The 26,164-nt window shown below is 45.9% G+C and overlaps 2 protein-coding genes across 5 annotated transcripts in view; both read right to left on the reverse strand.

Annotated features, from left to right (window-relative positions):
- Nucleotides 1-9,589, reverse strand: part of syvn1 (synovial apoptosis inhibitor 1, synoviolin) — a 15,027-nt gene extending 5,438 nt beyond the window's left edge. Inside the window, exons 1-12 of one of the 2 annotated variants that reach the window (XM_060062166.1) lie at nucleotides 9,167-9,589; nucleotides 8,038-8,180; nucleotides 7,627-7,719; nucleotides 6,922-7,074; nucleotides 5,953-6,001; nucleotides 4,788-4,891; nucleotides 3,597-3,723; nucleotides 3,115-3,214; nucleotides 2,555-2,620; nucleotides 2,307-2,423; nucleotides 1,503-1,660; nucleotides 531-680 (exon numbers count right to left, since the gene is read on the reverse strand). In XM_060062166.1, coding sequence (XP_059918149.1) covers nucleotides 531-680; nucleotides 1,503-1,660; nucleotides 2,307-2,423; nucleotides 2,555-2,620; nucleotides 3,115-3,214; nucleotides 3,597-3,723; nucleotides 4,788-4,891; nucleotides 5,953-6,001; nucleotides 6,922-7,074; nucleotides 7,627-7,719; nucleotides 8,038-8,180; nucleotide 9,167 — 1,261 coding nt within the window. In that variant the 5' untranslated portion in view covers nucleotides 9,168-9,589. Of the gene's footprint in view, nucleotides 1-530; nucleotides 681-1,502; nucleotides 1,661-2,306; nucleotides 2,424-2,554; nucleotides 2,621-3,114; nucleotides 3,215-3,596; nucleotides 3,724-4,787; nucleotides 4,892-5,952; nucleotides 6,002-6,921; nucleotides 7,075-7,626; nucleotides 7,720-8,037; nucleotides 8,181-9,162 lie in introns of both variants that reach the window. The other variant, XM_060062167.1, reaches the window with a different exon arrangement.
- An 821-nt stretch (nucleotides 9,590-10,410) lies between these two features.
- Nucleotides 10,411-25,507, reverse strand: smad5 (SMAD family member 5). 3 transcript variants are annotated; one of them, XM_060062171.1, is made up of 7 exons: nucleotides 25,335-25,507; nucleotides 20,384-21,411; nucleotides 18,321-18,599; nucleotides 14,604-14,717; nucleotides 12,468-12,689; nucleotides 12,115-12,371; nucleotides 10,411-11,901 (listed from the first exon to the last, which is right to left on the reverse strand). In XM_060062171.1, exons 2-7 carry the CDS (start codon nucleotides 20,784-20,786, stop codon nucleotides 11,758-11,760), a joined length of 1,419 nt encoding a protein of 472 aa, XP_059918154.1. In that variant the 5' UTR covers nucleotides 20,787-21,411; nucleotides 25,335-25,507; the 3' UTR covers nucleotides 10,411-11,757. The 3 variants fall into 3 exon arrangements, with proteins under 3 accessions (XP_059918154.1, XP_059918153.1, XP_059918152.1); XM_060062170.1 differs by lacking the exon at nucleotides 25,335-25,507 and adding an exon at nucleotides 25,022-25,281; XM_060062169.1 differs by lacking the exon at nucleotides 25,335-25,507 and adding an exon at nucleotides 21,664-22,808.
- Between the last annotated feature and the right edge of the window lie 657 nt (nucleotides 25,508-26,164).

Raw genomic sequence — 26,164 nt, forward strand, 5'->3', positions numbered from 1 at the left:
TGATTTTAAAATGAATTCCTGCACGTTAAACCCTGAACATGTTCCCTTTCAAACGGAGGTGCGTTTTTTTACACATCAAGGCCCAATCCCATTTCTACCCCTTCCCTTTGTTTTGAAGGGGTAAGGGGTAAGGGGAAAGGGGAAAGGGGAGAGGGGAAAGGGGAAAGGGGAAAGGGGAAAGGGGAAAGGGGGAAGGTGTAGAAATGGGATTAAGCCTAAGGCCCAATCCCATTTCTACCCCTTACCCCTTCCCCTTCCCCCTTCAAAACAAGGCGGAGGGGTAAGGGGAAGGGGTTAGGGGTAGAAATGGGATTGGGCCCAATTCTTGTTAGCGAACCCAAGACTTCCTGAGAGAGAACCTACGTTCAGAGCTCTAAAGAAAATACAAACTGAACCCCTTTCACGACCTTCCTTCACTAGGAGGTCCCCGAGCAGACCCTGTGAAGTGCTCCGTCCTGAGGATGCAGCCCTGCCATCGTCCACCGTACCAAACACACGGACCGGACCAGCTGTCTGCAGGGGTGTCTCACCTGCGGCCTGGGGGGCCTCTCCGTTGCCCTGGGGCGTGTCCGCGGCGGGGCCGTTGGCGGGGGGCGCGCCCGGTGGAGGGGCCCCGGGGAAGGGTCCCCAGAAGGGGAACATGCCGGGAGGGGGGAACCCCGGCAGCATGCCCATGGCCACTGGAGGGGAGGGCAGAACAAGGGACGCGATGAGTACACTTGGTGTGCCGCAAAAGAGAGGGCAGAGAGCTCTGGGTTAACATCATTGGGAAACAAAAGGCTGCGATCCTAGGAGAACGCTTGCTTGTAGGGCTGTCCCCGACTCAGAATTTTCTGAGTCGGGGACAGCGACTCAGCGACTTTCTGAGTCGGGGACAGCGACTATTTGGCTCCGTCGAAATTGTAGCCAACATCTTCCTGTCGGGTTTTAATTAGGCTCCTGCCCATAATGCGGTCCGATAATGAACACGGGGCTCATGTATAGGCTAGTGGATAATCCACGATATGAACCCCTCCCTCTAAACTCAGATTCTCTGAGTTGACTGCAGGGTTTCCCAACTGATGATTCGAATCATCGGCTTTCAGGGGACAGCCCTACTTGCTTGAGTGTTGAGTGTTTAACATTTTCCATTTCCATTTTAGGTGACGCTTTTATCCAAAGCGACTTTCAACCATTCGTACACACACAGACACACCGACGGCGGAGGCACCCACGCAGGGCGACAGCCAGCTCGTCAGGAGCGGTAAGGGCTCCGGTGGCTTGCTCAGGGACACACTAACCAAGAGGAGCCGGGGATCGAACTAGCAACCTTCCGGTTACCAATCAACCCACTGTACCTCCTGACACACTGCCGTTACCACAATAGCCAGTCAAACCGATTCAATGGATATGATAAATGGGGTTTTTGTGACCGATTATACCAATACAACAATTTTAAACTTTAAACGTTTTCCCCCATAACAAAAGAAATTGCTAAATATCAAGTTCTCTCGGGGCATCACCGTTGGGGGGTGGGGCGGCCGGAGCGTTGGGGGCCGCCGCGGGGGCCGGGGGCGGGGCCTGCGGCGTGGCCGGGGTCTGGTTGGCGTTGGACGCTCGGAGGACGTCCATGCGACAGGTGGGGCAGGTCTGCTGCCTCTGGAACCAGGAGCGCAGGCAGCTGGGGGCGGACGGAGGGGAGGAGCGTTAGGCGGAGGACTGACGCCGTGTTGATGGAAGACTACGGACGGGTGGGGCGGCAAACACACCTTCAAGGGGATGACTGACATCCCATTAAATAGCTCTTTTAATCGTCCTATTGTATTATTTCTATGTATTTAAATGATGTTCTGGTTGTTTTATTGTACATTTTGTATTTTGGTTTTTATTTGCATGCTGTAATCTGGGCGTCATTGAAAAAGAGAGCCTCTGCTCTCAATGGCCTTCCCTGAATAAAAAAAATAAGGTAAAATTCCTTCAATAAAAAAAGTTTGCTTCCCCTCTGCCGTTCACGAGAGGAAACACGATGAATCTTGGCAGAGAGAAGAGACCTAGTTACACCACATTGCATTAAAATCTGCTCTCCCAGCTAAGATTAATTAGTGCCGTTCACCAAACAGCGCACATAATGAAAAGTTCAGAGTGGTTTCAATGTACTTTTGCAATCAACAAGAGCTCAAGAGTTTTAATTGTTTGTAATCAGTTGTGTGTGTTAATGCGCGTGTCGAAGATAATCGACCACAGGGCTGACAGCGCCAAGCTGAAGGAGCTGAACCGACTCTACACGTCCTGCTGTCCAGGAGGCTGTGGTGAACACGGACTCTGACCTGGAGTGGAAGATGTGATTGCAGGGCAGCTTCTTGGCACCCGTGACCATTTCCTCACGGCAGATGATGCAGACGTTGTCAGAGGCCAGCAGGTCGGCCGGAGTGGCGTCGGGGTACCTGGAGCAGCGGAGGACATAGGGGTACATGCTCAATGAGACAGAATATACGCAGCCAACATATCCCAGGTGCGGGGGAAGGAACAACACAGTGCACGTCCACACTTGAGCGCGAGGATCAACGCGACTCACAGGGTGTTCATGTTGCGGATGGCCCGTCTGGACATGATAGCGTCGGTCACGGCTTTCTTGAACTGCCTGAAAGATAACAAATAGGACAGATGCAAATTAGACATTTGGCACAACAGTGTCTGTGTGACATAGGCAACTAAATAGTAATACAATTGTAAAATTGGTAAATGGACTGCATTTACACAGCGCTATTCTAACCGCTGGCCACTCAAAGCACTTTACAATATTGCCTTACATTCACCCATTCATACACCCATTCACACACCGACAGCGGTGTCAACCATGCAAGGCGACAGCCAGCTCGTCGGGAGCAGTCAGGGGGAGGCGTCTAGCTCAGGGACACATTGACACTCATTGATGAGCCGGGGATCGAACTGGCAACCTTCCGGTTACCATCCAACCCACTCTACCTCCTGAGCCACAGACGCCTAATACAAATGAATTAATTAAGCTGAAAAGCTTTACATCTAAACAAAAGCATGCTTCTGCACATAAAGGACCCATCTAAAACAAAAAAGCACAGAAAAGGAGTTCAACTAGAACCCTTGTGTGGCGCCCACCTCATGGCCAGGTACATGGGTCGGATGGCGAACAGCGGGAAGGTGTGGACCTTGATCATGATGGTCATGAAGGCCATGTAGAGCAGCACCTTGATGAAGCCTGAAGGACACAGGGCAACACGTCACTCATGGTGGCTATACATTATGAGATATACACTACCGTTCAAATCTTTGGGGTCACTTTGAAAATAAAAGTGCTTTTCTTTGAAAAGTAAGGTTTTTTTCTATGAAGAAAACATTAAATCGATCAGAAATACAGTCTAGAGTAGATATTGTTATTATGGTAAATGAATATTCTAGCAGGAAACGGCAGATTTTTTTATGGAATATCTACATAAGTGTACAGAGGCCCGTTTCCAGCAACCAACCCTCCTGTGTACTAATAGTTGTTTTGAATGGTAGTGCACATCTATACTATTCATCTGTACTATTCAATAGCACAGGGTGGAAAGGCAAGGCGGTCAGCGGGGTGACCAGCGTACCAGTGAAGAGCTCCGTGTACAGCATGTACACCGCCTTGTTGTCCCAGGGGTTCTCGCTCTGCAGGTCGATGGTGTGCAGCAGGTACTTGATGAAGGTGGTCAGCACCATGGTCATCAGGATGGCATACTGCGGGGGACATGGAGGGAGCCGTTACATTAACCTTTAGAACACACACACACACACACACACACACACACACACACACACACACACACACACACACACACACACACACACACACACACACACACACACACACACACACGTTGACTTTCTTCTCCAGCCAGTGTGGGTTGTAGTTCGCCATTTCAAGAATCGTTCAAATGTCAACACATTAAACAGGTGCAACATGCAAGAGACGGCTGAATTAGTCAAGTTATAAACCAACAGGGGACAGCATATTAACTGAAAGTTAATGTATTCTAATTTCTAACCCGTCTGAACGGTGCATCAACAAACAGCTAACTTAGCAAACATATTGACATAGTCAGTAACCTTATACAAGTAGCCACCTTTAGAAGCTTTCACTACAAAGACGACACTAGCTTTAGCATTGAAAGCTGTTTACTAAGTCTAGAAGATACATTGCAAGTTCAGCATCAACCTGATTTCCTTTACTTACATCGGGAAGCAATGCCACTGTTAAATCTAGTTTCTTCTACTTCTATCAGGTATTTTCTTAGCTGAATTGACCAAAGGTTTGAATAAGCCCTTCTGGAGGCTGACTATCAGGGCGAGCTGACACCGCAGTGGCGGTGACCTCTTGTGGTACAGAGTCCCGCTACACTGCGGCTCGGTGGAGCAGCCACCTTAGGTAAACATCTCAGCAACACGACACATGCACGCCTCCGACGTCAACACTGATATTTCTTCACATTCTCTTAATGCTAGTTCATTCTTCTTTTATGTTTTAAATTAACAAAATCGTACACATTGCACATTTAGAGGCACACTGCCGAAGCAAACGCCAGCATGGGGCCAGTGAGCCAGATCAATGGTGGCTACGGTCCAATTACATTCATCATATGTGGACATATGGAACTGTTGTGGGCCAGCAATCTGTAATGGGGTGTTTGTTGGTTTTGGCAGAGTATAAGAATATTTAGACCTGTACTCAAATCACCAATAAAAACCACCCGTCATGAACGGTTGACAAAACATTTTGATAGCGTCATGCAAAGCGGGCCGACCTCGAAGCCAAAGACCAGCTGGACGGAGGCGCCCCGGGTGATGATGCTGTGACAGGCATGGTTGACGAACAGGAAGTCCAAAACTCCCAGCAGTCCCATGAGAGCTGAGGGGAGACGAAGGCACACAGACGCACACGTCAGCCACATTTCTTCGGTTCCCTACAGGCATGTGTTCATAAACGACTCCTACACTCCACCACTATATTAGGTTTGTTCCAATCCATCACTTTTTCACAGCAAATTCGTGTGACGGCTCGTATAAATAATGTTATAACGCAAACATTTCATCCACGTTTTTCTTGCTTTTTCAGATGGTTTCTTCGCTACTCATCTGATCTAAAAAGGACCTTTACTCTTAAACAGTTAATACTCTAGCAATCACTTTTGTAGATCTTGGCCAAAATGTGTAAGCCCTCCTTCTCAGGTTAAGCTGTGACTTCTTTTGGCGACACAACCCCCAAATACTCTCCTCCTTCCTATTTAAAAACAGTTTGACTGAATAAACAAGTTTCGAATTTGGATATCTCTAGCAGCAATCAATTGTTTCAAACTAAAGTCAGACTGAGCCGTGCAATGGCTTAAGCCCAACATAGGAAATTGAAATCATCTCACCATCTACTTGGGAGCTTAATTGAATAAAAATGTGTATCAGATTTATAATTACCATTAACGATGTATAGACTTGTAGTAGTCAAGCAACTTATGATTGGTTAATGCTGTATGTCACGCTGTAGACAATTTATATTGACGCAGATTAAGTACTTTGATGTGAAATAAATCGTATTACTTCTAATCTACGACCTCTGGAAATATATAGCACAATGACTGCTTACCCAAACAAAAGCTTTGTTTTCACAAATTCTTTTAGGTTTTAACCCAGAAACGATAGAAATGTACTTTAAGATAACCCTTCATAGCCCCTTTGTCAACATGGTTTAAAGCCAGGTGCAATCAACACCATTTACATGAAACCGTCTAAAGCCAATACATTTGTGCCACAGCGATAGGTTCAGTGTCAATGCAAATACAACAGAAACCCCCTGAGACCAACACGTGTCTGTGTGAGAGTGGCACAGCAACTCGCTGCAATCCTCAAAGTTGCAACTGCAACTTGAGAATGAATGTTCCGGCCCTTGAAAACAGGTGTCTCGTTATGTTTACTCACATAGCACCCTGAAGTGAAACACCCAGGATATGTTGGGACTCCTCTCCATCTGAAGAAAGGGGAGTAAACATGAACAATGCCGTCACAAAGGGAAAGAGTCACTCGCATAAAAGCAAAAGCCTCCTTCCCCTTCTCAGATCTTCCAGTAAGTTAGGCAATATCTAGGCTAGTGGTGATAACTAAAGAAAGGAGTGCAGCTGAAGGCTGGCGATACGATAAACCCAATATCTTGAGGTAGAAGGGCCGTGTCTTCATGGTATGTCTGGCCATCACAGTCAAATACATCATCTTTAACATCCCATGCAGACAGGGTGGTGCCCCACATACTGCACCACTGTAGCTGGTTGTTTCTCACCACAGTGTGGGGAGGGGGGGCTGGTATATGAACCACAGGACTCTGCCAGTTGCTGCATGCACCATTTCCTTAATGGTAACGGAAGCTAGGTATTTACAACCAACCCCTGGATTACATCCACGGGCGCATCTGGGTATTTATAGTAAAATACTTTTACAGCCAGACCTAGGGCCTGACGTTTAATAAGCGAAGCCAAAACAGTTATGAGTTGTCGAGCTTTGGAATAAAACAATAAAATCCAAGTAATAATTCTAAGTAAATCATATTCTGTCAAGATGTGATAACGGTGGACGCGGTTCATTAGATTTACTGCATGGGGGAGTGAGTCTCTGTTTTCGTGGCCGAGATTATTTTCTCTGCCAGCCCAAGACACATCCCTAATAAATTGATAGGCCATTCCTATTATTTGTGTCGAGCAGTATAGGCCTACCAAGGCTCTTCAGAAATAAAAAACACGCAGTACAGAATAACATCAGAACTAATTGGCCTCTGGGAATAGAACTGCTGATCGCCAATGACATTCATCATCAGACGACGTATTGTCGACGGGCACAGCCCTGATCTGGACTAAAGCGTGAACCACCATGAGGCCAACGTGTACACGTGTCACTCACAAAGTCCACGCGGTCCTCGGCCAGCCAGTGGAAGCACTTGAGGAAGAGCAGCAGCGTGAAGAGGGCCACGAAGCGCGGGGAGAAGTCGTCCCTGAACACGGTGAAGGCCAGGCAGGTCTCCGTCACGGCGTACCACGAGCGCTCAATCAGGTGCTGGGGGGAGAGAGGGGAGAGAGGGGGAGAGGGGAGGGCAGGGGAAGAGAGGGGGAGAGAGGGGAGGGCAGGGGAAGAGAGGGGAGGTCAGGGGAAGAGAGGGGAGAGGTCAGGGGGAGAGGTCAGGGGGGAGGTCAGAGCGGATGATTTAGACATCACTGTAATTTCACCCCCGAATTGTTTTGGAATAATAATTTTACAGTGCAAATGCTACCATCTAGTGTGAAATCAAAGAGGTTCCTGTTCGAAGAGCCCAAATGAACCGAACTGTAAAGTGTCCTAGACTTTTAAATTGGCTCAGACTTGCATTTTGTTATTTAATATGCCTTTAAATCCTAATATTTTTCACTTTTAGATACATTTTCCTTGCTTCTAAGTGAGAAAGATCAGCCATTAATCTATGCAGAAATAGTCACACGTATAACTAGGATCCGAGTAGGCCTCCGCAATCGATATAGACTCTCTCAAAGCCTATTATAGCCTAGTACCGCAAAGGTATCTGATACGCATTCCCTTAACATAAATACAATGGAAGTGTAGCCAGAAGGGTACCTCCATCTCTGCAGCCCTCAGCTGGCCGAAGAACACCTTCCTCATGAACTTCCCCAGCAGAAACACCAGCACAAAGGCTTGGATGTACAAGACCTGCGGAGGAAGACAAAGGACCTATATTTAGAATAAGAGTCGATTTGGGTTTTCCTGCACACCGTTCTATTTTGCAGATAACAATCAAGATAATTTTCTACTACTTTGTATTGGCAAGAATTGAACAATGCAGATAAGACCATGATTCTTCATACAGCAATACATTGTGAATTGTCCTCATACCGCCATATATTAAGATGGCAAAAACAATAGTCCACATTATTACACTAACTACAAAATACCTGTTTTGAACCAGGCATAAATACAAATTCGAACTGAGTTGGATCGATAGGGAAGTCGACTAAACACCAGACTCACCGCCATGCTGGGGCTGCTTTTTGTAAGGTAGACCACCGTTGGATAGAACTGGTGCTTGAGGAAGTAGGCATGGGCCACCACAGCCCCAGTCAGCACCAGGCTGGTGGCCGTCACCAGGACTGCTCGCACCATGATGGACGCCACTGCAGATCGGGAAACAGGCAGCAGAAGGGGGATAGGGGGCAAAGTTATAGAAATGGGTCATTAGAGTGATAAACCAGGACGATACTGGTCAGCAAAGCCAACGTTGACCCATGATGTGTCAAAAGAAGGTCACGGAAAACTTTGTGAGATTATAAAGATTATTGTGTCAATAGACCAGAGACTACGTGGTGCAAATGTAGTGGCAACATCTGAGGCCTTGGAAAGAGGATTAGTACACCTGTGCAGTCATTGAATGGCAGCGTATGTTCCAACAACATGCAACATTGCTGAATAATTGCAGTTACAGACAGAACGCAGGATTGTGTCTCAGTAAGTAAATCATTTGACAATGCATATAAACAAACGTTTTAGTAGTTAGAAATTGAATTGCTTAGTTCTCTACTGCGCTAGTGTTGATGGGGCAAATGTTTACAGGATCTATTAACAACGTGGAGTCAACGTAACATCACTGAGGGCACGATTCCGAAAAGTGCATTTCCTCTATAGCACAATATTACCTTCACATTTTCTTTAGATATAATCTCAGCGTCAGAGCCTACATGTGTAAAGTAAACTCCAACTAGTACAATGGTCAACCTCAAGGAGTCCCGCGTCTAATAGACGCGCAGCTGATTTATGAACTGAAGCTTCATTAACGCTACACAATATTGCTTAATATGGAACCGGATCCTGCAACACGGTGAACAAATGTGTGGAGCTGGATCAACTTATATGTACGGGAGCTAGCTAGCTACCGCACCTAACGACAGGTAAGCTGGGAGGCTAACCCTGTCACAGGTTAGCGGCTAACCTCTTAGCGGCATGCTGACGTTCCCTGCGTTATGTGTTAATTATTATGAAGGTGCTTTATAGTCTCTAACCTCCTCTGCTGTTTGAATATGTGCCCAGACAGCTAGTGTTAGCCGTCATTAGCGGGTTAGCGTTAGGTAATGTTACAGCTGTCAGTATGTGCAAACTCACCTACTCCTACTCGATGTAGCTCTCTCTACCGGATACCTTCACTACGGGTAACAAACACGATATTTATCCCGCAGCCTGCTCACATAGGATCCTATTAGCTACTGCATCTCAACATTTGAGATCCCGTTTTTCATGACATTTATCGCCTGCGCCCACCACAGTGTGAATACGTGTTTATCTTTGGCTTGCTCCGCCGATGGCCACCTCACATCCGGCGGCTCAGCCAATAGGGAGAGCCGTCGCTTCTGGGGAAGCGCACTGTTCAACGTCGAGCGCAGCTCACATTACGAATTCGCGTTAATCCGGTTCAGTGTTTAACATTCACCGTGGAACACGTCGGTGCACACCCGCTGTGGTATCGCTGTGGTTTGTTTTTTCAGTGCACCTGAACGGAAGTTTCCGTGGTGTTTTGTGGCGGTGATTCGCGTTCGGGTATTACGGTAAATACCGACGTGGACCAATAGGAAGTTGTACAACTCGAACGATTTTTTTTCCCCCTGTGATAGTAGCCGCCCATTGGGCAATGGTTTCAGAGCTATACTGGAATGATAAAAAAAAAAAAACAGACGATCGTCTATTGATAACAGTATGAAACATAGACAGATGCGATTATGAGTTAATTTTTTTTTATATACTTACGCAATATAAACGGAAAAAATACAGATAATCGCATGTCGTGGATTGCAGCGATAGGCGGCATGATTGCGTCATTAAGCACACGCTAAGATTGCATAGAAGGGCAATTTATTATGCTTAGTTGGGGCATTGTTAAGAGTAATGCTTAGTTAATTTAATTAAACCAATTTTGAAAAATGAAATGTGAAATATGAAAAATTAAGCTTGTAACACAAATCTGTAATGGGAAATTGAGCCTTTTGCAATAACTAGGAAAAGTATTAAATATCGTACGAGTCATAAGTTTCCTCATATGCCAGCAATACTTAACTTCTAGGTATACATCATTATGTACTGGGTGAAGCATTGACTAACAGACAGGTTTGGCTCTACACATTGTCTTGATGGAGGTTAATATGCCAAACTTCCAGTCAGTATGTGAATCTTACTACCATTACCATGAGGTTCAAAAGGTATAGAATGACTTATTTTCCAAGTAACCAAATGGTGATAAATATCTGGCATTCAACACAATTCATAAAAACTGTTTGTGATCTATCCTATATAGACTCCAATATACTTTCTAAAACTAAGCAAAACAAAACAAAGTAAAAAAATAATTACAGGAACAAATTGTCATCGATAACAAATAACCTGTTTATTTTATTGTGCTAATGAAGTCTGTTATGCTGTTGTACCCACACCTACATTTTGTATGCCTTCACAAGAGAAATTAAATAAAGTCCACAAATGCACAATCTTGTTAATACAGTGAGTATGAAAGTACAGTCACTCATTCACTTGAACATGAAAGTACAAAGAGACTTGGCAAGTCATTTCCATTATATCACAAAAGACTACTTCTATTGCAATAGATGTAACATTCATCAGTTTATTAGCTCATGGCATGTTACAACATGCTCAGCCATGGTTCTCCCATATCAAAGACTGTCAGGTGCCAAACATACTTTATTGAAAAGGCCGTCCCTCTGTTTCTAGCAGTAGAGACTATAAAAAAGAAAGCATTTGGGAAATCCCGGTCTAGTAGGAAACAATTATTTCTATAAATCACATGTCCATATCAGACTTTTAGACAATGTATGGAAAATGAAAGTGTGCTGTAAAGTTCCATTGATGCCTAATAGGGAGAAGAATAAACTGTCTTTTAAAAACTAAACAGAAATCATTTGTGGGAGAGAAAAAAAAAAAAAACAGTAAAAACTGCACCGTGGTCGGACGCAGGCCGGGAGCTGGGCCCTGAAGTTGGGCTGTTGGTTGGTAGTGTCTTCGAGCAGTAGTGTGTCCATGTCATTGCTGCTACGCAGGGCCCTTCCTTTGTCTGCAGAGGAGGCTTCTCTCTCCCCTGCAGCGATACTCGCTTTATCAAAACAACCGGATCCAGGCGGCTGCTGCTGCTGCTTCTCTAGCCAGACTTAAGATACCCTCCCACAGTAAGTGTAAACAGTTCAGCTGTTAAAAAACAAAAAAACAAAAAGACTACACCAGTATCATTTTGACTCATTGCCACGTCCCACCATGTTAAAACAAGAGGTGTTTCACCTAGCTGTACACAGCGCATGGTTTAAAACCTTTACACCCATCTTTTTAAAACGCATTCATATGTAGTGTGGTGAAATATTAGTCCAGATTTGCCATATTATTTATTTCAATTGATGAAAACACAAAAGATGAGATTAAATGTGAATCTATTGGTAGGTTTGGTATTGGATTTTTTTTTGTTCAATTATTGTTGTTTGTTTTAAACATCAAGTATTTGTCCTGCTACTGGGTAGGCTGACGGAGAAAGCACACTGTGTCCTCAAACATTTTAAGGCACAGAAAATAGGTGGTGATGGCGATGGGTCAGAACAGCACCAATATTGTCCTTTATATACCTTAAATTATGAATCAGCAAAAACACTTAAAAATAACTGTTAAAAAAAAGTGAAAAGGAACCCCCGGGCTCCCCAGGGACCCCGATTAGGACACAGAGGAGATGGGGTTCAGAGGCGACCCCATTTGTGTCAGCACCTTGTCCAGCCACTGCAGGGGCCCGTGCAGGTGCACCTCAATCCAGCAGGGGGTGCTAGTGACATCCTGACGGTGGTACTCTGCTCCCCAGCCCTGTGGAATGAGGCAGGAATAAGATCAGCTGAAGAACACTAGTAAAAAAAAAAAAACCTGGAACAACCTTGATACAGACTACGGTGCAATCCCATAATCCCCTAAATTACAAGACACACGCGTGTGATTGACTGATTACTTGACACACTATCTGTGTTTCGAGTATGCCGATCCTCGCACATCATCATGCAGCATGGCGTGTTTCAAAGGCACCTTGACGAAGCTCATCCGGATGGTGCACATCTTGGTGAGCTCATAGACGGCCTCAAAGCCGTGGTTGACCGACTGGGCCAGCAGCTGGGCGAACTCCTGGTTGTTGAAGATCTTGAGGCTGCAGCCGCTGGGGATCTTGCACACGGTGGTGGTGTGGAAGCCGTGGTGGTAGTTGCAGTTGCGGCTCTGGACGAAGATGCTGGTGTCACTGAGGCACTCGGCGTACACCTCTCCCCCGACGTAGTACAGGTGCACACCTGGAGCGGGGCACAAGGAGAGGCTACAGCATCAACAACGGTGGCACACCCGAGGGGCCGTCGTTGCACACGTCGGGTCTATGGAGCGGGCGCTACCTTTTCCGATGTGCCGGCGGGTGTTCTCGATGGTGGAGTTGCGGTTGACGTTGGACAACAGGCCGAGGCAGAAGCGGTTCTTGTTGTTCGAGGGGTCGGTGAAGCCGTCCACCAGCACGCTGGTGGAGGAGGCGTGGTAGGCCTCGCCCACGCGGTTGTTGAGCTCGTAGTAGACGATGGAGCACCAGTGGCTGGGCTCCTCGTACTCCACCGGCTGTACGTCTGGGGAGCGGTCGGAGAGGAGCAGAGTGTGAGCCTGACTTATTGTTGATCTTTGGTTAGAAATTAGTAAATTGTCAGTATCCCCGTCTCAATAATATCCTTACGCTCCAACACTTGGTTTTAACCACTCCAACCCAGCCACCTAGCTGTCACATTTCTACCATGGTATGGTGGTAGTGCAGGGTTGCAGGGTTACCGATGCTGAAGCCTTACTGCTAATGCAGTAATATACTGCTCCATTATTGTGCAACCGACGGGGCTCAGAGCTCAAGGAAAAGGTTGATCCCCAGAGGGAAGAGCAACTTCGGAATGATGATTCATCCATTCGTCATGGCAAAGATCTTAAAACGTTTGCATTTATAATGTCTGTAAAAGCTATATACAAGTCTGACTGTCTTCACCCCTCTGGCTCCGTACTAAGCTGCTTTGGAAGAGCCACTACCACAAGACGTTGCATCAGAATACAGTAGAAACACGCATGTTGTTTTGATGCAAAAAACTATTTCTTTTTGGTCTAAACTGAAGTCCTAGGGTCATTCTAGGGTCATGGTACATTATGCTAATCAGGTATACGATGGTAGAACCATTTACAAATTGCAGACAAGCAGTTGGCACGGGATTAAGACAGACACTAATTACAAATCACTTGTTTAGACTAGTTTATGGCCAAAAGGCAGAGGTGAGGTGAGGATATTGCTTTCCTTCATCCCTTCTTGAAATGATTCAACAAGTCTTTGGCGTGCAGGCATCGGAGGCAGATGTAGAGTCCCACAGAACGGCAGAACGTGAAGAGACACATGTCGACTATCTACCCGTTACGAATCAATTTAATCTTGCTCTGATAAAGAGCCCAGCCCAGAAGATGAGCAACGGCCGGCTGACGGCGTGGCTCCCATTACAAGGCTCCACAGGGAGGGGCTCAGTCCAGGCCGAGCTCCACGGAGCGCCGCCACGGCATTCTGGACCGTCAAACACAAGACGGGAATGCTTGTAAAAATGCCAAACAAAACCACAAAAGCACCACAGCAACTGTTCCAAGATGTTTATGCTTTAGAAGTTATGTGCTTTGTATCTGATGCAGATGCAGAGTCAAGTCAAGAGGTCGCCAGACAGGCCGCATGTCCAGATTATAGAACAGCCACACCAGACCCACTGAATCGGGACCTTCCAGATGAGTCTCTAGCCCCCTTGGACCAAGTGCTGATGGAGCCGAACACAGCTGTACCGTTTAGTCTGGCCTCCTCTCACAAGAGAGATCTGACCTGTTATTTGGAACTCACCCACAGACTATCCAAGCGCTAGTGGGAAAAGTAATATATCAAATTATCGCGCGATTAACGCAATTCTTTATTTTTTTATTATTATTTTTTTTATTTTTTTCTATGGCTCAAAACAAAGTAGCAGTATCCTGACTGCCATGTTCAAGGCAGTATGTTTGTATGTTCATTGTTTAATTGCACTATAGGCTCTTTTTTTGTATCGTCCTGTTTTGATCAGTATATGCCAATGTTGTTATCAATAAAAAAACATTTGCACAAGGCAAGCCGATGCACTTCTCCATGTTGATAAGAGCATAAAAATGAGAAAAATTAATAGGACAAAGAAATCAAGGGATATTTAGCATAGAAAAAACATTTGCGATTAATCAACTATGTCAACTATGACATTAATGCGATTAAATATTTTAATCGCTTGACAGCACTACAAATAATACAACCTAAAATGCTTGCATTTAAAAAACCTTAAAAGATTTTGTCCACTCAAAGCTTTAAATGACACCGCGCCTCAGAGACCAATCAAACTGGCGTCTAACGTTCTTATCCAAATGCAGCGTTTTGTTCTCTCAGCAGGACCGACGTCCGCCATAGCACGATAAGGGTGTGCCGTTGGGGAGGTGGGCCTCGGGTCTCTCACCTCCTCTGGGCATGTTCAGAGGCACCACGGTGGTGGTGCTGCTGGTCTCCATGGACTGGCTGTCTGGGCCCATCTGCTCATCAGGAGGCATGTAGGCTGGGGGCGGGGTGTCGGCTGAAACACACGCAACGCACACTTAGAGGAGACAGTTGTTGCTGCGGGCATATGGTAGCCTTCAATCTCGAACACACACACACATACACACGCACATCCCACTTTCCCCTCCGGATATGGTGTCAGATTTAACTCATCCGTCACTTGCTGAAGCAACCGTTCCCGGCAGAAGTGTAACTAGAGATTTTTCAAAACTCCCACGGGAAGAAGCAGTTGTTTGGACAAATGAACGGCGCTAAATGGATCCGAATGCTCATCAGTGGCAGAGGCAACTCTACACAAATTAAGCCCCACTGGAACTGTGAGCTGATGCCATTAAAGCACAGCTTCTCTCTGCCTGATGACGGAAGAGGGCCGCATCAGCAGATCTGGCCCCCAGCAGAATACAACAATGCCCCCACACACTCAGCATCACAAGTGTTAATGGTTAATTTAGTTTGAGCACTTAAGAGGGAGCCATCTGGTTCGCTGGTCAAACAAGGCCATATAAGCCATCCTTAGCCATTTATTGCTCATCAAACCAGGCCATAAAGATGTCCTCTGAGGTCATGGTAAATCCCTGGTCAGCTCCAAATTTTGTGTTTTTCCCCAATATAAATGAACCAGCATTTTATAAATTGGGGAAAGCTTTGAAGCACAATTTAGTATTTTTTTCTAATAATCTAGAGGGCTCCAACTTAAGTACCGAAAACTGCAACCAAAAATAGAAGGCTAAATATTGCACACATAGTGTTAGATACGTCATAGGCAGCGATCAGTGAGTGAAATGTTAGAATATTGAGTTGACTGTGCTTGTATGAGACTAACTTTTAGACCGCTCCCGCCTTGATTCTGACCCAGCGAGCATCTCTTCTGATTCGCTTAGGGATCTATCGTGTGCACTACCAGCGTTGTTATAGCGCCCCCACAGGTGAGTGAAGTCAACCCTTCAAAATGGCATAGACCCTTGGTAGGGAGGGAGTGTTGTTGGAAATTCTTTATTAGGAACAATCCCTTGAGATGAATCATCTCGTTTTCAAGGGGGTCCTATAAACTACAATATGGACATTTTATCGTACAATTCAGCAAGACAAGACAAACAAAACAAAACAAAACACATGGACATAGCACATATATCATTGTGTCATAAATCTGTTAAAATGATGGTTATTAAAAACATGAACAGGTGGTCTCTAGATGGGAGGATAGTGCAGTTTTAAACAGGTTGAATGATGTTATGAAGCGAATATGGATTGGTAGATTGTTCCAGTCACGGGGAGCTTTGGATATAAATGCTTTTTTGCCAGATGATGTAAGTGTACTGAAGTAGATTTGTGAACAATGCCTGAGTTGATGTGATGATGTGTATGGTACTAAAAGTTGTTTCAAGTACTGTGGATAATTGAAGTAAATGCATTTGAATATGAATTGTAGCCAGTGCTGGTGTCTTCTTGAGGTGGGAGATGGTAAATTGAGAGTTTCATAAAGGGTGCAGTGGTGGGTCATGTATGGACAGTCGAGGACAAATCTGCATAATTGATTGTAAACTGAATTGAGCGGAAGAAGGTGTGTTTTAGGGGCGGTCTGATAAATTACATCTGCATAATCAAGTATTGGTAGTATGAGTTGTTGAACTAGTCTCTTTCGTACTGTAAATGTAAAACAGTTTCTATTTCGGTAGAGAACACCAGTGCTGAAGTTAATTTTTCCGGGCTATGTTATCTATATGGCATTTGAATGATAAAGTTGAATCAAGCCAGAGACCAAGATATTTTGTTTGTTCAACTCTATGCAGTAGTGTACCATCGAGGCAAGAAATATTGAAGGATTGACTGTTAGTTTGTGCTTTGATATTCTGATTGGTCCCGAAGAGCATTGTATTCGTTTTTGTTTTGTTGATAAGTAATTTATTTTCTCTGAGCCATGATTCGAGATAATTGAGGTTAAATTGCAATGTTGACTGAGTTTGTAATAGGTTAGTTTGTGACGTGTATATGACTGTGTCATCAGCATAGAGTTGAACGTTGCAACCAGAGAAAATGGAAGGAAGATCATTAATAAATATAGAAAACAGAAGTGGTCCTAGTGTTGAGCCTTGTGGCACACCACGTTCCTGAACTGCAAGGTCAGAAGTTGTGCCCTGAATGACAACACAATGTTTTCTATTGTGCAGATATGAATTAAACCAGAGTAAAGCGTTTCGTGAAATACCAATGGAATATAATTTATCGAGTAGAAGGTAGTGGTCGACAAGGTCAAAAGCCTTGGTAAGGTCAATAAAGATTGCACCGGTCAGTTTACGATTAGCAGATGCAGAGTGTATGTCATTGGTGAGTTTCAGTAAAGCGGTAGTTGTGGAGTGATTTGGACGAAAACCAGATTGAGCAGGTGACAGGATATTGTGTCTGGACAGATAATTAGACAGTTGGTTATATACTAATTTTTCGAAAACTTTAGCTATTGAGCAAATGATTGAAATTGGTCTGTAGTTATTGGGGTCAAGTTGATTACCTGCTTTGTAGAGTGGAGTGATTCGTGACCATTTCCATATGGAGGAGATGTCATGGGTTGATAGTGATAAATTAAAAAGGTCACAAAGAGGGTACATGAGAATGTGTTGAGCAATTTTAAGAAATTTGGCTTCTACGCCATCTAAGCCGGGACCACTGCATACTTTGAGGTTATTAATTGTGTTCAGGACTTCAACCGGTGTAATTCTCCTGAAGGAGAATATGCTGTGGCATGGTGGTGTATTGTTAATGACATAGGGATCAGCTGTGGGAGTACAGACTGAGGAGAAATGTTGATTGAAAGCTTGAGCTACAAGAAGAGGATTATGTAAAATTGTGTCGTTGACTTTTAACTGAGTATGATGAGCGGTTTTATCTGGTGCGTTGGTTAATGTTTTAATTTTTTTCCAAAATAGTGGCTTTGTTTACGTTCATTCCCAACACTGTGCTCTTTTCTGCTATCCCTGTTTCCAACAATCAAATATTAGCTACAGCAGCCCGTCTATCCGGTTTACTTCAGTTTTATAATGAACAGGATTTAAAAAAAATTAACTCATGATTGACTTAGAATTTAAATCAACATTGCTTCTACTTTTAAAAATGGAGGGTGCAGCACCACGGCATGGCTTGCCTCCTTCTCCAACGTTTTGTTGTGGGAAACATTTCTACGCCCAAACTCTCTGATAAAATACAGCACGTTTTTAAATCAAGCAAATAAATAGGATTAGTTTTGTAATGGAATTTCTTTGAACCTTTTGATTCATGAAACACTACAAAGAAATGGGTTGAATAAATAAAATCATACATGTACTTAGTATTGGGCTTGTGTTTGGAGAAACTTGCCTCTGGATTTAAAGGTTGGCTCATCCTCAACAAGTTTCAAAGGGTTTTGTAGCGTCGAGAACCAAACCCCAGCTGCTACTGAATCTAAGTTAGGAGCTGGATCCTAACCTCCCGCCGGAGGAAAGGGTCCCACCCTGACCTCCGGCGGGATCAACAGCATCTTAACGCCTTGACGCCCACTGCATCCGTGTGCGTGCGTCTGGTGTGTGCGCTTGTGTGCATGTGCGTGCGTGTGTATGCATGCGTGCGTTCGCGCGTGTGTGCTGCATACCGGGGAGCTGGAATGGACTGGAAGGGCCCGAGCTGGCGGGGGAGTTGGGGTAGGTCCCGCTGCCGGCCGGAGACGACGGGTAGGGGGAGTTGGGGGAGACGGGGAAGGACCCCCCTCCCCCGCCGCTGCTGCCGGCGCTGTGCGGCTGCTGGAAGGACTCGGGGAAGGTGGCGTTCAGGGGCATGTGCGGCTCGTTGTGGGTGAGGTTGCGAAACTGCACCAGGAGGCTGTGCTGCGGGTTGAACTCGCTGTGGCGCGGCACCAGCACTGGGGGAAGCACTGGGGGGGAAACAGAAACAAGACGACTGAGTAACGCATCATCCATCATCAGGTGGGGGCGGGCCAGCGGCAGAGTGCCTGAACATGTGGAGACTATGGCTGCGACTTTATTATTTTAAGAACAGGTTTTGTTCGACTCATCAATTTGGTCTATCAACGCCATATAGAATAGAAAATATGAATAGCAATTCCTCATGTTCTTCCAAAGTATCTCTGTTCATACAGCGTCAAGAACATTTGAGTGTGTGGAGGAAACCACACACACACACACACACACACACACACACACACACACACACACACACACACACACACACACACACACACACACACACACACACACACACACACACACACACACACACACACACACACACGTTGCCCTGGCGTTATTTAATAAAGCCGTTAGACATCACAGTGATTAATCTGCTGAGCAGAGCAGCCACTGGTTGAAATGTGTTTTTGGAGAAAAGAAAAATGGCACATATCTGTTGGTTGGTCAGATAATTATGCTCAGAAGGAAAAATATTGTTGCTTTTGGCCCATTTTCCTGTGATCCATAACTTTATTATACTATTTATAACATTGATACTATTTCTTAGCGCAAAATATGACTAGACATTTTATTTTTCATGCAAAAAAATGCAACAACATTTAGTTGCACATGACACAGCCATGATTAAATTCCTTCCAGGCTGCAAAGGCCTCGCTGAATACTTATCTAGTTGGAGACGTGAGGCAGAGTTGGCCATCACCAAGCATATCAGAGACTTTGCACGTCATCATCCAAGGCCACACTGCCATAACCAGCCAGTGACAAACTTCAGTTTGTTGAAATGTCTCCCTGCCCAACTGGTCAGTAGCGAGCCAGCAACACCCGGGTGCGATGGCGTCAACAGACAATAGCCACAGCCAACATCAGGGGTGCTTTAGCTAGCATTGCTGGAGCTAAAGTCACATAGTATCGTCTGTGGTGGATAGTGTGAGCAACGGAGAGATAGGGAGCTGGTGATGGCAGCATTGGCGGGAAAAAGCGGAAGAGTGGAAATAGACATTTAGAAAGCCTCTTCAAGCGGCCACACCCCAGCTGAAGTGCCCGAGCCATATAATCCAATAAGAACAGAAAAAAAGAAAAAGACAAGCGAGTTCTATTGATTTCCTGCGATGTGCCCGGGGTCGGCTGGAATAGAGCGGTGCGATTGAGAATCTCTTTACAGGGCCCCGGCTGCAGCCCTGAGCTGTAGGCAGACCCACTCTACGGCCGCTCTCTGAGAGAGCGCAACCAGAGATAATAAAATAACGAGGACAATTATGGATTAAAGTGCGTTCCTCATTAACCAAACGTTTACTGTAGGCGTTCTTGCCCGTGTTAAATTGATTTAATAAGAACCCCTAAAGAGACGGTGATATTATCAAGACGCAAAGTATTCAACGCTTGCTTCATACTATACTTCCTACAAAAAGCTAAGGAAGGACTGTCACAAAAAACCCAACCTTCACTACTTTCTGAAGAGAATCTGGGTCATGTTCAAAGATAGAACAAAATAAAAAAGACAAGCAACCTGTGTGTGTGTGTGTGTGTGTGTGTGTGTGTGTGTGTGTGTGTGTGTGTGTGTGTGTGTGTGTGTGTGTGTGTGTGTGTGTGTGTGTGTGTGTGTGTGTGTGTGTGTGTGTGTGTGTGTGTGTGTGTGTGTGTGTGTGTGTGTGTGTGAGTCATCCACAAACAACATTCTGACTCTAGCCAATGTCAGAGCCTTCATTCTACACAGCGTGTCATGACCTACCAGGACTCTCCACCCTCTTGTAGTGGTAGGGGTTGATGCAGACCTCCTTCTGTTTGGAGCCAAACGGGAACTCGCACACCTCCAGCGGCTTGAGCTCGTGGTGGGACTGCAGGTCGGGCCAGCGCCACACACGGCAGTAGATGACGTGGGGGAGCCCCTTCCGGTGGGACACCTGAAGCCGGCCGTCCAGCGAGCGCGGGATGGTGACACACTTGCTGGGCTGCCCGGGGCTGCTCAGGGCCTTCTCCAGGTCCTCCATGGCACCCTTCTTCTTCTTCAGCTTCTTCACCAGCGCGTCCACCGCCTTCTCGGCCCACTTCTCCTCCTCGTCGCCCTGCTTCCAGCCCAGCAGCCGTTTGACTGCCGGGCTGGTGAAGGAGAACAGGCTGGACATCGTGGTCATGCCGGCGGGCTCCAGGGGGGCGGCTGGGGCGGGGCGGGTGGGGCGGCGGGGAGACCGGGCTTGCGGGCCCGATTGATGCAGCCTTGTGGCGGGTCCAGGTATGTAGCACCAAGGTGACGCCCGTCAGACTACAGTCAGAGAGCCTTCAGCAGTCGATTCGGGGAAATGTGCGTGCGTGTATCAGAGGGCCCCGCGGAGACGACGGGCCAGGTGGGTGGGTCCGGGGGGGGGCGGGGCATGGGGTAACGTAGCAGGGTCTCTAGCCTCTGGTCCGACCAAGGCCAGGAAGCCCGGGGAGGGACGGGAGGCAGCAAGCAGGACGCAGCTGCCGCCGCTCAGGAAGGGCCCGCAGCAGGCTGGAGGGCCGGGTACCAGCCTGCACAGGGAGGGGAGTGTGTGTGCGGGAGGAGGGGGAGGGCAATTTGGGACGCAGAGGGATGAGCTTCAGAGGGCCAGGGTGTGTCCTACTAAACACAATACCCTCGGCGAGAGGACAAAAAAATAAAAATAAAGGGAAAAGTAAGGATGCGTCCTCATGCAACTTCTCCTCGACTCTCCTGCTGTCCCTTTGTTCTGATTGGACCAACGGTGCCCTCCTCTCTCAATGCTCTAGTCCATGTGTTTCCTGTAGAATGACGACATGAGAGGAAAAGCATTCAAACAGATTGATAAAGACAACGTTGCCATGATTGGCCTCACACGTGTGATGTTTGTGACCAATAAAGTGTAGTAAAGAATAACAGCTCGTTTCCCATGGTTGTAACATAGTGTCTGCGAGAGGGTGACTCAGTTATGACACGATTGTAATTTTACCAATCATAAAACAGTCATGCATACGGAAAGTCCAACTCATGCAATCTTTTAGCCTTGGCCTTACCGGGCATTGAGTTTGAAATGAAGCATCCGCATGAATTTAATCCTTTGCCAGCATTGTCAAACCATTACAGCACTAGAACGGCGCACTATTGGAGAAACGCTGCCTCATCAGCCATCAGGGTGAACTTGCGTTGCGACAGAAAGGCACTCCCTCAAAACCAACTGGGTAAAAGTCGGGTAGCACGACGTCGACGCCACTCCGAACAACACTCTCTATTCAATCAAACTCGACAGATAAAGGAGGAGTCTGCCTGGAGCCAGTGCCCCGGGCAGGTCGACCAGCGGCCCAGACAAAGGACAGGACAGATGCGGCGGCGGGGGACAGGCGACCGGCTGTATCCTGCTCCCAGGAGCGGCTGCAGCTGTGCCGCGGCTCGCCTGTGAAAAGGGGGACGCTGGCCAGGCCCCCCGAGGAGGATGTGACCACAAAGGGCCGCTTCCTCCGCCGGCCCATCTCTTCCCTCCATTCCAGCGCACAGCTGTCCCGTCGGCGTAGCAGGCCGCTCTCACGCCTCATTGTTCTGCAGGAAGCCAGGAGGAAGCCTCCCTAAAGTAGGACAGCGAGCTCCAAACAAAACAATGTCTGTCGCTTCCCCCTTGTCCTCCAAAACACGCTCTTAACAATAATTTCGACACACTTATTTGTAACAAAGGCCAGCCCCACGGAGGAGGCGCGCTGGATTCCCATTGAGTCACCATTTCCTAGTACAGGCAGGGTGCTGTGATGAGGGGAATCTTGGTCGAATCAATCCAATAACTGCACCCAGTGTTGACACAATAGCAGAGTTAGGACTTCGATACCTGCCTAAATATCGATACCGATACGATACCATGGCTAAAACCTACAACATCAGGAGCGCAGAGCTCCTCCCAGGAGGCGTTTAGTAGTTGGTGTTCAACCTGCTATAGTGCACTACAAAAAAGTCGCAGGGTGATCATCAGGGGGTTGAGCATCAAGTTTTTTTGTTAGTTTGTGCTTTCTTTTTAGTTTCTTTATATATTTAGGTGCGTTTTTGGCCATGAATATGTTTTTATAGCAAGAATTATATGATTATTGTAAATAATTAGATCACGGTCAGTGTCATTCAAGCGTTTACATGCCATGCAGTAATCTGATGTCCCCTACCCCTCTACTTGAGTTTTTGGTTTTCGACACAAATTCTTTACTTTTTAACACATGGTAGTTTCTTCATTATAAATTGCAAGAAATATCAATCACAATGTGCATTACACAATCGAAATGGTTGCTTTGACCCCATGGTGTAGTCATGTCAGTCACCCAAGGGGCAGTGGAGAGCTAAGCTGCGGGAGTACTTTCGAAGGAAGCTTGAAAATGATGAGTGAATACTCTCCGGTGCACGCACACATTTGGCAAAGCAGGACATTGAAAATATCATGTGTTTTGCTCTCAAATGCTTCTTCACCGTAAAATTTTGTAGTCTTTTGCTAATTATCAGTTTACCCGCCTGATGTGTGAATTAAGTAAGCAGAGCACTTCATTCAGACAGAGACAACGTGCCGTCAGTTTATAGAGTTACTTGCAAAAAAGGCCTCTGGTTTTCAAATGAAAGCTAGCATGCACATGAGAAAATAATAACTGACGACATGCCCACAATGTCTGCAGGGAGTGAATTTAAAGCAATGAACACACACACTTAAAGTACCTCTACTAATAAAATGGGAATTGTACCAGTTTAAATGGCATGGTGTTGTTATCTGGTTCCAGTATCGATATACCGTGCATCACTAGTCACACCCAGAACCAAAGTGCTGATCCAAAGAACCCTATCAGATAACATTCACACCAAGATGATTATCTGCCATTCACACCTATTGCAAAATAGAAACGTAAACCATAAGTCCCAGCACAACGACATCCATACAGACAGGATGTATTTTGAAAGATATAAACTTTTGAACTCTGGCAGGTGGGTTATACAACTACAACCAAAAAACAAATGTCTTTATCATTAAGAATAATGATCAAGTAAAGGAGACTTGTATGCAAACAGTTCAACGAGGGCAACTCAACATGCCTAAGGCTTTCATTAACATTATTAGAGATGTTCCGATAGCTATACCAGTATCGGAAATGCCTCCGATACGGCCTAAAATGCAGTAGCGGGTATTGGCGAGTATGCACAATTATGTGCCGTTCGGATCCTGTGACTAGCTTATTTATTACACAGAAAAAGAACATCACAAACAGGTGCAGTGTTGTGCTGCATTAATTATGTTTGGAGGTGTGAAGTTTGAAAACGCGTCAGCCCGACCTACTTGCATTCGAGCTACCAAGTCAGAATAACATGGATGCTTACGTTAAACTACAAGTATACAAAGTTTTATAATAAATTATCTAGGTTGACTGACAAAATAGATAATAAAGGAAAGTTCTAAAGAAGTCATTCTCTGTGCTTTTACATTAATATTACATTAGACTTCTTTCATTGGGATAAAAGAGGCTTTTATCCAAAGCAACTTACGAGTTTGTACATTTTGTTGGCAGTAAGTAAACCGACTATACATTCCCATCGTCCTAAAAGAACCTTTCAGCAAGAGCAAGTAGTATTAGTAGTTACAATGCCAGTTGTTGTGTTGGTTAGTGTTTTACAAATGGTTCAACCCGAGCCCAGCCATACAACAATCATACCAAATCCATAGTAGTACTGTTAAATAAATTAATGATATATATCCCCAAAACTAAATCATATTCATTATCAGCCAATACTCAAGTTTATGAAGCGCATCCCCATCCCATACCCCTGACCAGTAGAACCATCATTCCATCCCCATCTGACCAGAAGAACCATCCCATACCCCTCTGACCAGTAGAACAATCCCATACCCCTCTGACCAGTAGAACCATCCTATACCCCTATGACCTGTAGAATCATCCCATACCCCTATGACCTGTAGAACCATCCCATACCCCTCTGACCTGTAGAACCATCCCATACCCCTCTGACGAGTAGAACCATCCCATACCCCTCTGACGAGTAGAACCATCCCATACCTCTCTGACCAGTAGAACTATTGCATACACCTCTGACCCGAGGGGAGTAGGGTCCGGGACGCCAAGACCATGGAAGATGATCCGTGACAATTCACAAAATCAAAAAAGGAGAACGTCAAAAATAACTAGTACAATGTCAAAAATATCTAACGTTTCCCTCTCTTAAAAGGATAGCGGTAAGGTCATCCAGACCCCCGCGGTAAACAGTAAGACCAAAACCAAGAGCAAAACACAGCGGTGGCTAACTAGCCTAGCTACTAAAACACGCCAATATCAACATTATCTACGGTCTTCAGAGACCGCCACACTCCACCAACTTTTAGCAGGAGTACTTTAGCAGTCTTACCCGTTTATCAGACACCGTCTATCTCTCGTCCAAGTACAAAAATAAACTTGTTGACCCTACATTGGATAACTTGCCCCCTTTCTCCTCCTCCTCCATTCCACAGAAACTTTTCCGACCGCTTTGCTGAGCTAACGGAGCTAGCGTTAGCTCCATGTAGAGTTAGCTCTGAAAAGCGGTGGGTCCAGCTAGCTCCATGGAGCTAATAGAGCTAACGCTAGCCCCGCACAGCGCAGGGACGAGTTGGGACCCCGAGGATGTACCAGTAATCTGCATTTTTACAACTTGAACACACACAAAACGTTGAACAACATACCGTCATATGTACACCAAACGACCCTGAGTGAGTCCACATGTGGTTAATGATTGTCCCGGGTTAGTTTGTCTTATAAGAGCCGTGTCTGGTGTCCCGGCTCTCCCCCTTCAGTGAGCCATGCCATGTCCTGGAAGAGCAGCCGACTGGAGATGCGGAGCAGCGCGTATCCTTCCGCCGCACGCATGAGAAACTAGACCTCTCTTTGATGTGCTATTCAATAGTTTTGCTTTCGTGGCCCAAATTAGATTTTGCTTGAAAGAGCAACCAATACAAAATAATAGAAGTACATTTTGAATTTGGTAAAACAAGAAACTGATAAGGTATGTTATGATTAAAGTTTCTGTCAAAGTACTAAACTTTTCACCTGCACAGATGCATATTATAAGTACGTGTGTGTGTGTGTGTGTGTGTGTGTGTGTGTGTGTGTGTGTGTGTGTGTGTGTGTGTGTGTGTGTGTGTGTGTGTGTGTGTGTGTGTGTGTGTGTGCGTGCGCGTGCGTGTGCGTGTGCGTGTGTGTGTGCGTGTGTGTTTCTGCAGCTCGACTCAGATCAACGTGATTACATTACAAACCTAGTAGCCTAATATTAAAGGATATCATTTGGGTATTTCCATGGTGGTCGTGCTGCGCCACGGGAGCGGCTCCCCGTCCGCGGCTCCGCTCTGTCTGGAGCGCTGCAGCGCTATATTGTTAGGCAGATGTCAAGAAAATCCTCAGTCATTGAAACATCAATCACGGCATTGGTTTCCGAACCGGTTGTAGACATCCTTAACCAAATCAGTGGAAAAGATTTCGGCTATGTGTCTCCTATCAATCTTCCGATTCCATGTGA

This window comes from Gadus macrocephalus, chromosome 10 (genome assembly GCF_031168955.1).
Source record: "Gadus macrocephalus chromosome 10, ASM3116895v1".
NCBI lineage: Eukaryota > Metazoa > Chordata > Actinopteri > Gadiformes > Gadidae > Gadus > Gadus macrocephalus.

Bases quoted from the DNA above. Each gene is read 5' to 3' on its own strand.
- smad5 (XM_060062171.1), bottom strand. From the start codon at position 20,786: ATGACCACGATGTCCAGCCTGTTCTCCTTCACCAGCCCGGCAGTCAAA. The intron at 18,600-20,383 runs GTAGGTCATGAC...TTTCCCCCCCAG, and splicing joins CAAGAGGGTGGAGAGTCCTG to TGCTTCCCCCAGTGCTGGTG. The intron at 11,902-12,114 runs GTGCCTTTGAAA...CTCATTCCACAG, and splicing joins TCCGGATGAGCTTCGTCAAG to GGCTGGGGAGCAGAGTACCA.